This window comes from Antechinus flavipes, chromosome 1, assembly GCF_016432865.1.
Source record: "Antechinus flavipes isolate AdamAnt ecotype Samford, QLD, Australia chromosome 1, AdamAnt_v2, whole genome shotgun sequence".
Lineage (NCBI taxonomy): Eukaryota > Metazoa > Chordata > Mammalia > Dasyuromorphia > Dasyuridae > Antechinus > Antechinus flavipes.
The window spans coordinates 465,676,658-465,691,419 of record NC_067398.1 but is presented as its reverse complement, the minus strand read 5'-3'; the positions used below and the strand labels follow the sequence as shown (position 1 = coordinate 465,691,419).

The 14,762-nt window shown below is 33.1% G+C and overlaps 1 protein-coding gene across 3 annotated transcripts in view; it reads right to left on the bottom strand.

The window, feature by feature from the left end:
- Positions 1 to 3,205: 3,205 nt before the first annotated feature.
- Positions 3,206 to 14,762, bottom strand: part of NSMAF (neutral sphingomyelinase activation associated factor) — a 68,598-nt gene continuing 57,041 nt past the window's right edge. For 2 of the 3 annotated variants that reach the window (XM_051970155.1, XM_051970156.1), the window contains 8 exons: positions 12,580 to 12,647; positions 10,820 to 10,887; positions 10,227 to 10,350; positions 9,798 to 9,881; positions 8,448 to 8,598; positions 5,487 to 5,589; positions 5,272 to 5,381; positions 3,206 to 3,960 (listed from right to left, as the gene is read on the bottom strand). In XM_051970155.1, coding sequence (XP_051826115.1) covers positions 3,866 to 3,960; positions 5,272 to 5,381; positions 5,487 to 5,589; positions 8,448 to 8,598; positions 9,798 to 9,881; positions 10,227 to 10,350; positions 10,820 to 10,887; positions 12,580 to 12,647 — 803 coding nt within the window. In that variant the 3' untranslated portion in view covers positions 3,206 to 3,865. Of the gene's footprint in view, positions 3,961 to 5,271; positions 5,382 to 5,486; positions 5,590 to 8,447; positions 8,599 to 9,797; positions 9,882 to 10,226; positions 10,351 to 10,819; positions 10,888 to 12,579; positions 12,648 to 14,762 lie in introns of those variants that run through there. The other variant, XM_051970157.1, reaches the window with a different exon arrangement.

The following is a 14,762-nucleotide window of genomic DNA, read 5'->3' as shown; positions in this document are numbered from 1 at the left end:
CTGGGAAGGGTTCTACTTTATTTCTATTACATTGATAATTTTTGCTGCTTTTTGATAGATAACTGCTGTACACAGATACATACACACACCCACACACACTTTTAGATATTCTGCAACTTTGCTGAAGTTATTTCAGCTAATTTTTAGTTGATGCTCTATGCTTCTTTATATTGTCATATCAGTTTTGTTTCCTCATTACCTATTCGAATTCCTTCAATTTCTTTGTTCTCTTATTGCTAAAATTGGCATTTATAATAGTACTACACAGAATAATGGTGATAATGGGCATGCTTGCTTCATGAGCTCTGATCTTGAACTGGGAAGTTCATTACAGATAAAGCTTGTTGATGATTTTAAATAGATATTGCTAATGATTTTAAGGAATGCTTTCTTTATTCCTATGCTCTCCAGTGTTTTTAATAAGAATAGGTACTTTATTTTCTCAAAAGCCTTTTCAGCATCAATTGAGATAATCATATAATTTCTGTTCATTTTTGTATTGATATGGCAAATTATGTGGATGGTTTTACTAATAGTGAACCCACCCTGCATTCTTGGCACACTTGATCATAGTGTATGTCTCTGCAATATATTGCTGTAAATGCATTGTTAATATTTTGTTCAAATTTTTTGCACCAATAGTCATTAGAGAAATTGGTCTACAATTTTGTTTTAGCTCTTGTTTAAGTATATGCATATTAGTTTCATTAAAGGAGTTTGGTGGGGCTTCTTCACCTATTTTTCCAAATAATTTATATAGTATTGGAATTAATTATTCTTTAAACATTTGGTAGAATTCACTTGTGAACCCATCTTGCCCTGGAGATTTTTTTTCTAAGGAATTTGTTAACGGCTTGTTCAATTTCTTTTTCTGAGATGGCTTTCCATTTCCTGATCCAAGTAATTTATATTTTCATAAATTGCCACTGAATTCATATTGTCAAAATTTGTTGGCATATTATTGGGTAAATATTTCCTAATAATTTCTTTGATTTCTTTGGATGCTATACCACTTGGTCCATATATTTAGTATTGATGATGTACTTTCCTTCCTTGTTTAATTAGGTCTATTTTTGTTTTTGCTTTGTCTGAAATCAGGATAACTGCTCCTAATTTTTTTTTTTTTTACTTCAGTTAAAGCATAAACAGTTCTGCTGTGTGTGTGTTTCAAGTAGTTTCTTATAAATGACATATTGTAGGATTCTGTTTTTTGATCCACTTTGCTATTTGCTTCTATTTTATGGGAGAGTTCATCCCATTCACATTAATGATTGTGATTACTACTACCTGTGTATTTCCTTCTAGCCTGTTATTCCTGTTTGTCCTTTACCTTTTCCTTCCTCACCAATGTTTTGCTTCTGTCCATTTCTCCCGATCTGCCCTCTTCTATCAGTCTACCACACCCTCTTTGAGCTAATACAGATGATTCAAGTGATGCTCATCACCCATCCTCCCATCTTCCCTTCCAATGTAATATTTTTCACACCTCCATGTGTAAAATAATTTACAACATCCTACTTCTCCTTTCTGTAACAAGTATATCCTTTTTTCTCATCACTTTTCATCACTAGATTTTTGTTATTCCCTCAAAATTATCCATACTACTATTTTATCTATATGTATTCCTTCTGGTTGTATATATAATGATATAATTATTAAATATTACAAATATTATTTTCCCATATAGAGATGTAAACACTTCAGTGCTTTTGAATCCCTTATATTTTCTTTTCCCTTTTTATCTGTTTATCTTAGAAGTCAGATTTTTGATTTAGTTCCCATCTTATGAAAATAAACTTGGAAGTTCTATTTTATTGAATGAGCATTTTTTTCCTTTAAAAGATGCTTAATTTCATCAGGTAGATGATCTTTGGTTGTAGTCCTAGTTCTTTTACCTTCCAGAATATCATCCATGCCCTCTGGTCCTTCAGTATTGTGGCTGTCAGGGCCTGTGTAATCCTGATTGTGACTCCTCCCTATTGTGACTCATTGTTTCTCTCTATCCACTTACGGTATTTTTTTTCCCTTGAAATTTGGCGACAATGTTCCTTTTTTGCAATCTCTTTCCTGAGATGATTAGTAGATTTTTCAATGTCTGTTTTGTCCTCTGGTTCCAGGACATCAGGGAAGTTTTTCTTGATAAATTTTCTTGGAAGATATTGTCCTGGTTCTCCTTTTGAAATAATTATGGCTTTTAGGTAGTCTAATTATTCTGATATTGACTCTCCTGGATGTATTTTCCAGGTCAGCATTCTCATGAGATGTTTTATATTTTTGTCCATTTTTCAGTTTTTTAATTTGACTGGTTCTTGATGTCTCGCAGAGTGGTTAGCTTCCACTTGCCCAATTCTAGCTTTTTAGATGGTGTTCTGTTGTGTCTGGACTAGCTCTCTGGAGGTTCTCAGTACTAGCCTGAGTCCTTGGTCTCAGAAGAGGAGTGATAAGGTGGGATTCACATGGATGGTCAAACATGGAGTCTGTTTATTCCAAATGTTCTCACCTTTATATACACTCATGGTCTTATATATAACCAAAGCACACTGTATGTGTGGGACCATATAAACAAACAATCTGCTATTGTATGTAGATGATTGTTTGCCACTTAGTATCACTCTGCTTTAATTACAACATAGGTTGTTACCACCCCCTAACTTCTCAGGAAGGCCAAGAGCCTTTAGGGAAGATGGGGAGCCAAACCAGACATTTGTCAACAGGTTGCCTCTGGGCTCAAGGGTCTTATACTTCACATAGCATTCCTCCACTATCTGTAGCTTTCTAAAGTGTTCTCCTCAATTAATTTTTGTACTTTCTTTTCATTTGGCCAATTGTACTCTTTAAGGAATTGTTTCCTTCAGTGGATTTATAATTTCCATAATAATTCTCTTACATTACTCCAATTTCCAGTTTCCCAGTCTTTTTTCTACCTTTGCAAGGTTTTTTTTTTTTTTTTTTTTAAATAAACTCTTCCATGAATTCTGGGCTGGACCAGAAAATTATCTACCTCCTGAAAAAATGCCTGATTACCACTGAAAATATTTTTAGTAGGAAGTAAGTATGGAACCCAAAGACAGTTCCTAACCTATTTTATGTAGTGGTAGTGTTTGAGTAAAAATTAAGCCTTTTGTGTTTACAAGTCAATCAAACTTCATATAAAAATCTTTGCTTCAAGTTTAAATTTGTCTGCTAAATGATTGCAAATAGAAGGTTCTTTCTTTACAGAAAAATAACTTTAATGTCATCATAGAAAAGATAAAGACAAGCATTTAAGTTGAGATGACAGGCATGATGAAAATACAAACCATTCCTATAAATAGTAAACTTACTGTATTTTAATTAAGATTATCCAAGTTCTTAAGAGTCTGGGTATAGCAGATTACTTACAAGGAACAGCCACTCCTTTAAAACAAAAGTAGCAATGCTGGTAGGATAATGGGACTCGTGTAGTAGAGAAGAGAACAAACCTTTCATAGAAAACTAAACCTTGTAATGTTTCTTGGGCACAGTGCCCTACACCACGTCTCACAGCTACCATTCTTGCCAGCTTTAAAGGATGATGCTCACTGGACCTTCTGACCATCAAGAAGATTATTATTCTTCCTTATAAAGATTGTAACTTTTTATCCTAATAACACCATGTGTAAGTTAAACTGTGGCCTTTAGGCCATCTTAAAAGATGGTAATTAATGGCTTTTAATGAAGTCACCATGATTTAGAAAGTTATTTTAAAACTACATAAACTTTCTATTTGGTCAAACTTCCAACTGCTATAATTGCACATTCACCAATCCATTTAAAAAGTTTGTTTTAAAAATACATTAACTTTGAAGAGAGTTCAATTTGAAATTCAAATGAGGAAAAGGCACTTTTAATATTGCAGCTTCCAAAACATGATTTGTCTGTCTTCCCCTCCTGTAATAATGCTGCTGCACTGTTCATTCATCCATATACTTGTTACAGCACCTGGGAGGAGAAAGAAACATTTTCTTTTCATCATATGGAAATTGTTAATTCCTAAAATGCTAGGATAATTGTGATAAACTTAGGTATAGTCCTTTTCATCCCTTGTTTAATGTGCTTCATAATGGACCTCATCCAATTAAATTCTTTATAAGATTTTTAAATGAATATCTTTCATTCTAAAATAGTTTTTGGTTTTCAGTTGAAAGATACAGAAAATGAGAAATTTTCTTCTACCTCTTTTCCATAGTTTAAAAAAAGGGCAGCATTCTCTCTCCCTCTCTCTTTCTCTCCTTCCCCCACTCTCAGCAAGTCCCAGGAAACTAAAACTGAAGGTGTTGATCTGCAGTAGCGGAAGGAGTTTCCTTCTCTGGGAATCCCACAAGTCTAACCACTTTACCCATATCAGCCTAAATGCTGACTGAGCACCTATATCTTCTGAGGTATACCTCAAAATTCTTTACAATGAATATTAAAGACATGCAGCTAATAGTCAGAATTTTTATATATATATATATATATATATATATATTATATATATATATATATATATATATATATATATATATATATATATATATATATATATATATATATATATATATATATATATATATATATTATATATATATATATATTATATATATATATATATATATATATATATATATATCCAGAGGCAAAAAGCAATTTAAGAGAACTTCTTAGGGTCACACTATTAGCAGTATCTGAAACCAGATCTGAAGTCAGGTCTTCCTGATTCCAGGCCCAATACTATCCAATTGTCTTAACAACTTTACCTCACCTCCCCTAGAATATGAACACAAAGGATTTAACTTTATATAAAAATAGTATCCCTTGATAAGACAGTTAATACTTTTCTCTAACAAGAATTAGAAGGGGTACAACATTTATTAGCTGGGCAACAAACTAGCTAGGCCCCTAAGGGCTTTAAATAACTATCCTTTGCAGAGTTTCAAGAGTCAAAAGATTGTAAGATTCATTCATTGTTCATTGGAAACACCAGTAGGGACTTGTGAGCTGAAATATAAAGAATGCATATCCACAAGATTAGCACTAGAGCCCAAGAATAATAGCTGTCCTCCAAAGAGGAAGCCTACTCAGATGCCCAGTCAGATTTATCCACTTTCAAAATGGTAGTGGGAATATTTATACTATGAAATTAGATATGATCATGAAAAACAAAATAGACTTTTCACTCCTGCCTCAAGAAAACATTCATATTTTTGAGTTAGAGTGAGATCAAAGTATCTCCTGAGGACAAATACATATCAGACTACAGAGAGAATTTACCTGTGTGGCCCTGAATTCTTTCACTAATTCTTGCTTCAATAAGGTCCCAAACTAACAATTCACCAGATTGACTTCCAGCTAATACACAATTCCCATCCCAAAGAAAGCATCTGCAAAAGTAATTGAAAACAGTTTTTAGAAGTAAATAAGTGCAAAAATTATAAATTAAAAGTCTAAAAATAAAGCTTTATCACAAGCATCTAAAAGACACATACCTCTGTGGATGCTCTGAAGTCATAGATGAGATGAGCATTCCTGTCTGTACATCAATTACCTTAAGACAACCATCTTCTCCGGTGCTAAGAACATGGCGACTATCTAAAGGAACATTTTAAGGAGGCAACACTTGTTAGAGGATGATTTAAAAAAAAAAATCCATTTTAAGTTATTCTGAAGAATTTCCTGCCAAATCCAACTGCCTTTTCTATCAACCTCATAGATCTCTCTGTTATACTTGATAAACATGAATTCATGCCTTTTTATCCCCTTTGAAATTTGTTCTTCTCTTGGAAGATTTCTTCTTCCTGAATTATAATTATATGCAGGAAGGCTTAGACTTTTTTCTTCTGTTCTCAATCTACCTCAGAAAACTAATCTAATCTCATGGCTACAGGTACTTTTTATACATTAATGACTGTTAATTAATGACCATTAATAACTTACCTCTGGTCCTGTCTTTTTGCCCTAGTTCATTTCATTACTCTAACTGTTTATAGCATTTCCCCTTTGAGGTGATAGTGAAATAATATCTTTAAAACTAAACTCATCTCCACCTGAAGCTGTTTTCTCTTTCTGATTTCTCAGTTTCGGTCAACAATATCATTCTCTTGAAATTATCTTTGATTCCTTCTCTTTCATAAGCTCCATCCAGTCAAACACTTAAGTCCTTTGAGTTTGTTAAAATGTTTCTTATGTCTGTTCTTTCTATATTCCCATTACTAACCCCTTCCACATGCTATTCTATTAATCACTGCAACAATTCTAGTTTCTGCAATCATCTAGTTCTCTCCATATTCCAATACAGCCTGAAAAATGCTTTCAGATTACAATTTTAAAAACACATCACATTTGCTCTGCACAAAACCCTTCCATAGTTTCCCTTTCCCACATAATCTAAATCCTTTTGCTCAATTTTTGAAAGCTCGTCTAAATATGGTCTTGTCCTATTTCCCCACTGTTTATCAATACTGCAATTTCTTCTTTTGTTCAAATGGATTCTTGGCTGACCTATAAACAGTGGCATATTTAAGACCTTCTTCTTGCCTGTTCATCAATCAACCAACCAAATTAATAAGCATTTATTAAGTATCTTGGATGGGCAGTCTTATTTTCTGGGAATGGAAAGTCTAATACGATATAGTCTCCAGTCTCACAGGTTATACATTCTATTGGACAAAATGACACGTGCATATCTAAAGCATATACAAAATAAATGCAAGGTAATTTCCTCAAGAAGCTAGGCAGGACTAGGGGAAGTGGTGGGTGAGAGTATGTTTGTGTGGGAAATCCTGATAGTTGGAGGTGGGGAATTAGGAAAGGACTCATGTAGGAGCTGGTGTTTGAGCTAAGCGATGAAGAAACGTAATTATTCTAAGGGATACAGGTGAGAGAAAGTATATTTTGGGTAAGGAGTATAGCTTATGAAAAGACAGGGATATGGGAAATGAAACGTTGTAGGTGAGAAACATTTGTCTAGGCTAAAGAAAATGTGATGCAAAGTATGTAGTGAACCTGGAATATGGCATTTTAGATAAAAGCCTGTTGGGAAGGGTTTTAAATGCCAAGTAGAGAAGTTTGTATTTGATTCTTAAGGTAACAGGAACCTAATGAAGTTTAATGAACAGGGTAATAATACAATCAGACCTATGGTTTAGGAATATCACTTTGGCAGCTACTTGGAAAATGGCTTAGAGAAGAGAGAAACTTGAGGCAGGGAGACTAACTAGGAGTTATACATTAGTTGAAAAGAGACATAGTGAAGGGAAAACCTAAACTATGGTAATGATCATGCAAGTGGATGGAAGGATAAAGATGTGAGAGATAATGTGGTATGGAATTGACAAAAGATAATGTGGGATAAATGAAAGTATAGAGCTAGAATGACTTTTGGATTATAAAACTAGCTGACTAGAAAAAATGGTGGTGCTCTTGGCAGAAGAAGGAAATCAAAAAGTGGTTGGGTTTTGGATAAAAGATAAATTTTGACTTAACTATGGGACGCATATGGAAACATTGAATCTGAATGTCTTAACAGGCAATGAGTGATATGACTCTGGTGCTCTGAAGAAAGACTATGGCTGGCTAACTCAATTAGGGAATTATCTAAATAGAGATAATATTTGGACTTGAGGTCACTGAGACAGAAGGAAGCCCTGCACTTTTGGTGAAGTGGATTATTTTTCTCTCCAGGTATCTAGTTTCCTTCCCTGACTATTCATTTATATTCCTTCCTGTGAACTCTCATGACCTCTGTAAGGTAGAATACATTAGAAGCTGTCTTATATTTACGAAGTATTAGTCCTCTTTTCCTAACCAGATTCTAAATTCCTCAGAAGTTAGGAATCCTGTTTCAGACACATACTACTTATGTGACTCTGGACAAGTCAATTTATCTTTTTGAGTCTCAGTTTCCTCAAGTATAAAATGGATCTATGAGCATATAGTCAGGACTGATATTGTGAGGATTGATTAAGATAATGTACATAAAGTACTTTGCAAGCTTTAAGTACTATAGAAATATCAGCTAGTTATATTAACCTTGTCTAAATTCGCCCTAGGACTTAGAATTCTGTTTAAATAGTGTTTAATAAATATCTATTGGGAGAATTTTCTCCCAAACTTGATAAGAAGAATAGGAATCTAAACACAGGTACATAAAAAATATACTTAATCTTAAAGATCCAAAAAACTATTTATGAAGCTTACTACTAATATTCTGTAAAGTAAGACCTTGGGAAACCAATGAAGAACTGGAAAAGGAAAAAATGCTAAGGTGACAATTGAGTACGGATTCATACATAACTTCAGAGTATTCTTTGGGCAGTGTGAAAAGGGAGGACAAAGTAGAGGTGACATAACCCCCCCACATGGACTTAGGGGTCAATGGAATGAGAGATAGGGGGAAAAGGAATTCCAATCTGTATGATGGCATCTAAAGAAAGAAGAAAGATACGTACCAGGACTAAAAGCAGCATTATATACAGTTCCTGAGTGACAGGATATTTGATGTAACATAGTGGCGGTAGTAAGGTCCCAAATATTAACAATGCCTTCTTTGGTACCTGACACCAGGAGTGTACTTGCAGAATTTAAACTGATTGTATCTACCTAGGAAAGGAAGTACACTGATGAGCATCCCAAATAGAAATAAATAGGTATAACTACAGTCACTATGTAGTTTCAAAAATTTAGTTCTAATGCAATCAACTCAACTTTGCTATACTGTCCACAAATTTTTTCCTCTTGGTGTCATTAGTACAAATGTTTCCTAAGACATCTTCTCAGAGGAAATGATTATTCCTATTTCTTAAAAATTAGAAACTAAGTTCTTTGTATGCTGCCAAAGATGAAGTGTTGCTGGAATAATTATGCTATTTTTTTTTTTTTTAAACTTGAACTGATGTTATTCTCAGAAAAATAGATCTGGGAGTAAAAAAAAAAATGATAGCAGCTGCCAAACTGTCTGAAATACAGCTAATTCCTGACAGAGATGGGTTATGCAACCTCCCAAATGACAGAACAGGCAAATTGTCAAGAATCAGTTTATTACCTTTTAAAATTTTAACCATTTAAAAGTTGCAGTATATATTTGTTGGGAAAAAATACATAGATGTAAGTATATATATCAACATCATATTTTACACACACACACACACCCAAGTAACATATCAATAGATACATAAAATTATGTCTCAGTTTCCTCAAAGGCAGCTAGATGGTGGAGTAGAGTGGAGTCTGGAAAATCCAGCCTCACTTTTCTAACTATGCAACTGGACAAATCATTTAATCCAGGCTTGCCTCATGTGTAAAATGAGTTGGTGAAGGAAATGGCAAATCCCTGCAGTATTTTTATCAAGAAAACCTCAAATAGGGTCACAAAAAGTCAGACACAACTGAAATAAATGAACAAAACTTGGCTTTCCTCATCTGTAAAATGAGGTGGATGAAACAATTCCTGTAGTTCTTAACATTCTATAGGCAACTATAGGCAAATATGCTTTTAATGGTTCGTAAAAGTGTCCTAAAGCTTTATTGTAATTCAAAAATCCTCATCTTAAATTTCTCCTTTATCCTTTGTTGGATAGATGACAGAAAGAAATGAAATATACAAGAACTATGCAAAGCTAAAGAGAGACAAGTCGTGGATCAGAAACATTTGTAAAAGGCAGATTAACTGACACCTGAAACAGCACAAAATCATGTGTGTATATGTGTGTGTCTATGTCTGTGTGTGAGAGAGAGACAAAGAGTGTGCATAAGGAAAAGAAAGAAACTACTGTCTATATTTCATTCTTGTCCATACTCACACTGACATCATGTTCCAACTCAGCCAGCAATTCAAAGTGATGTCTCTTGATCCCTGTCATCTCCAAAGGAACACAGGACCATACCTGAGATGCAAGCATATTTTTAAGTATTTCACTACAGGCACCGTTACTGTTTATATTTCTAGTTGGATTAAATGATTTCTTTAGTCTTTCCAGCTCTAAAAAGCATATGCATTGCACATCTTACTGCTGGTGCTAGTTATCTTAATTAAATATCATGATACTTTTCTATGGTTGCATACTATATGAAATCCAAGGAGTCAATACTGTGTTAGATGTCCTAAAATATCACTGAATTTTTAAAAAAGCCACCAGCAAGTAAACACTTAAGAAATATTAAGATAATAATCAGTAGCATAATAGTTGCCATCATTTCCAGAATTTTCACTTTTATATATATTTATCAACCTTCACTGTAGAGTCCCAAGATGCAGAATAGAGTCTGTTGTTATGCCAAGAGATTTTACTAACAGCATCATCATGTCCCATTAGTGTGTCTTGCCGTCTTCCAAATGCTATGGAATAAAAATAGCTTACAAGAAAAGATAATGAATGTTATTAAAATGTCATTTAAGACCGATATTGTGGCTCTTTTAAATATATACTCAAGAAACAATATATTGTTAAATTTCAAATCTATTAAGTGATTTACACAGCTAATTCTCGTTACAGATTACTTAATTCAGATCTGATAGATCCTTCTTCACTTTTAAAATATGAATTAAAAACAAAGATTAGGTGGATTATTTTCATTTGGGCTCAATCTTCAGTGACAGACAACAGGATTTAGATTTAATTTATGTGTTGCTTATTTTTTAAAATAGCATTATCTCGTGTTTTTTGAATATGTCCTATTTGTACATTTTTAAAAAGGATACAATGTTTTTCTAAAATGAGGTAGGAAAGAATCCCCTCAATTTCAATCTGCGTCCTTCTAAGCCCCCATAATATTTTCAGTGCAGTTGATGATATCATATATTAAAGCAAACAATGATACTCACACATTATTATCCCATGAAGAACTTATGACAGTGTTATCTCCTGGTAAAACTAAACAAGATGATAAAGCCTGAAATTTTGTGTTAAAAAAAGATTTAATTTTAGTGATTTACATATTATACATAATTCTTTAAAACATGGAGTGTAAAAATCTCATAATGAGGCTTTGTTTTTTGGGTTTTTTTTTTTTTTGGAAAAAAGTAGGCTACTCAAATTCTGAGTTCCACCTTATTTACAATGGTTACTTAACTATTTATTATCCTTTAAATTATCTTATTATTACCTATTAAATTATTAACTAATCCCACTTCTGTTTATTGACTTTTCCTGATTTCTACCCTCCCCTTCTTACTAGACTGTGTAAGAAAATGTGAATACAATAGATAGCTAAGCATATCAACTTTTGAAGACATCAGCTATTTTACTTTAGTCTAACATTTTAAGAAAGAGACATGCAAATTAAAGATCCAAAAAACTGTATTTACTAAGCTTCCTACTACTATGCTATAAGGCAAGACCCTGGAAAACTAATGAAGAACTGCAAAAAGAAAAAAATGCTGAGGTGATGACTGAATATGGATTCATATGTAACTTCAGAATATTCTTCTGGCAGTGTGAAAAGGGAGGACAAAATAGATGTGATTCAAAGTTCTAGTGGAGAAGCTATTTCAATAAGAACCAACACAGCAGGGGTAGCTAGATGGCACAGTGGATAGAGCACCAGTCTGAGAGTCAAGAGGAACTAAGTTCAAATCTGACCTCAAATGCTTAGTGCGTACTAGCTGTTAGACTCTGGACAAGTCACAACCTCAATTATCTTATAAACAAAATAACTAAATAAATGGGGGGGGGGGGAGGATATATATATATATATACATATACATATATACATATATAAATATAAATAATTTTTAAAAAGGGAGGGGGGCAGGGTGGATAGAGCACCATCTCTGAAATCAGGAGAACAAGAATTCAAATACAGCCTCAGACAGTTATTAACTGGACAAGTCACTTAAACTTGATTTCCTCCCAACCAAAAAAACAAAAAAGACAAAACAAGACAAAACAAAACAACAAACAAAAATGGGAAAGAACCAACCTAGTGCAGTTGGGCAGTTAGAAGAGCCACACAATTGAGGCTGTCCTGAACCCACCACTCTCTCTCAGAAATCTGACTGTTCAAAAATATGGATGATATGGGAATCAACTCCAAATTTTTTGATGAGAGAAAACTCCCCAGCCTTATTCGCACTGCCACTCCCTCCTAAGATTCCTCTACTATCTGTCCTATCTTTATGTCCCACAATCCCTACCATCTTAATTATGCATGTAATATATGCACCTCTGGGTCTTCCCATCCTTTGATGACTTTATTCTTAAGTCTTGTTATCTGATTTACAGATGAAATTGCTTTTGTGTTTTATCTCCCCCAGTTAGAGTACAATTTCCTTAAGAACATTCCTTAAGAACTTTCTAACTTTTTCAACTTAAACCTTCAAAATATAGTTCATACATAGAACAAAATAAGTGCTTAACTGTTGCTTTTTCATTCATTCATTCATTCACTAACTTCTAGGTTAAACACAATAGTATTAGAAAGAAAAACTGAAAGAGTTTCAAAATGGGTTAATTTAATAACCTAGAACAACACACAAAATATTTTCTATGGGGACAGATGAAAGAGAAATTAAGTATCAAATTACTAACTGTATACTGATGTCCATCAAAACTCAATAAAAAATAAGATTTAAAAGTAACTCACCATATTTGAAAATGATATACTTCTTTGGAGAGTTTTGGATTCTTTAGAAAACATCTTCAAAGTAGAATCTAATGCAATTATTAAGAAAAAAAATATGAGAAAGAACTTTTGAAAAATTAATTTTTAAAAATTACATGCAAATATAACTTTGATCTTTTAGTTTTTAATTTCAAATTCTCTTCCTTTTTTTCCTCAATGAGAAAGCATGCAATTTGATAAATGTTATACGTGTGCAATTATACAAAACATATTTCCATGTTAGTCACATTGTGAAAAAAAGACAAAAAAACCTATTGGAAAAAAAAAAGAAAGTGAAGGAAAAAAGTAAGCTAAAATTTGTATTCAGACACCATCAGTTAATAAAGAACTTTCTATCAATTAAAGCTATATAATAATGGAACAGACTGCATCTTGAAGGAGTAAGATTTCTGTCCACTGAAATGTTTGTTCAGAAAACAGAGTGACTATCCATCACACATGCTACAGAAAGATTCCATAATAGTAAGGTAGCAGAGTGGTCTAAATGACAACTGAGATTCCATGAAACATCATTCTCTGCTAAGGAAAGAATTTACAGAACCAAAATGAAATTATTATTTTTCTCACACTTCAACATGATCAAATTTAAAATTTGAAAATATAGTAACAGAACTGAGCTTAAAGGTAGAAAGTGAAATTTTAAAATGTTTAACTTGTACTATTTAAATATTCCACCTAATATATATGCCTTGACAAATAGTTCAATAATATTTATGGGCCTTTCTTGCTTTGGTAATCATGAGAAAGGAACCCCAATTAAAGGTATCATTCATTTCCTGAAACAGAATAACTGAGAAGCCATTATTCTAGCATCGTTTGCTTATCACAACTTTTAAATGTTTCTAAAGTCAGTTAAAATCATTTTTTACACTACCACTCACTGACTTTTTGGCACATGCAAGATTTGGCACTAACATATAAACTTACTTTAATGTCCAAACATGAGAGTTAATTAAAAACTGTGAAAAAATAGTAGTCATAACTTTTTATTTTGTTTTGTATATCACAATTTAAATGGAACTATAAAGAAAAAACCATGGGGAAATTCCATGACAGCATTTACATATTTTGCATATGTTCTCTGATGGTAACTTAAGAAAATAAAATAAAGCAAAAGGCACTTGCAAACACAGATGAATTCTTTCCATGAAGGTACTGATCACCTTTCTACTGAAGTCCTACCTTAGATAACTACTAGCTCTGAGGGACTCTTAGGTTCTTTGAAGTTATTTCAATGAAACACAAGGACCTATCACACTTCAAAGATGGGCCTGGCAACAGACCATATAGTTGCTCTCTACAGACAAATGTACAGACCTTCAGAGAAGCTCAGCATCAATACTGAAAATAGGCTGAAAAATTTTTCATTCACGGGAACTTTCAAAGGTTGTATACAAAGTTAAAAGCAGCTACAAACTGTATTGCTGGAGGGAGTATCCATCCACGTCAATGAAATTACAGATCATAAAAATACTGAAGAAAATAGAAATCCTTACTGTGTTTTACAATCACTTTGGGGTAGTTGAAAGTTAAGGAACTTGAACTATAAATCCTCTACTACCAGGTACAGATCCTATCTGAGAGGCATTCCCATCAAGCTTTTAATATGATTAACTTTTAGAATTCAAACTTTTTCATTTTGTGTTATATTTATTAATGAAATACAATAAGATGAACAGAGAAAGTAGGATAAATGAAACTACATTTTTTTCTTTCTATAATTATCTATTTAGAAGGTATTTTCTTAAGGTCAATAATTTCTACTATGTAATAGAGATGATAATGCCAAAGATGAATATAAGAGTTAAGTTAATATGTAATTTTTCCTGGGCTCTCTCCTGTGGCAAGAAGATTATCTATCAGGGCTCCCCACAATCTGGGTCTGGACAACTTTTCTTCAAATCCTATCCCACACAGACTAAGATAGTTTAAAGGGCACTGAAAATGTCCTTGAGCCTTGTTCCTCTCCCTGAGGCAAAATTCTAGCAATATGCCAACACTAGTACAGAATGGCTATGTCCTCAATAAATATCCTGCCCCTTTCATGACTAAATAATCTTTCTTTTTCTCACTGTTGGATGGACAACTATTACATTTTTGTTTCAATCTTGAATCTGAGCTATTAGATAACCAATCTTTGATTA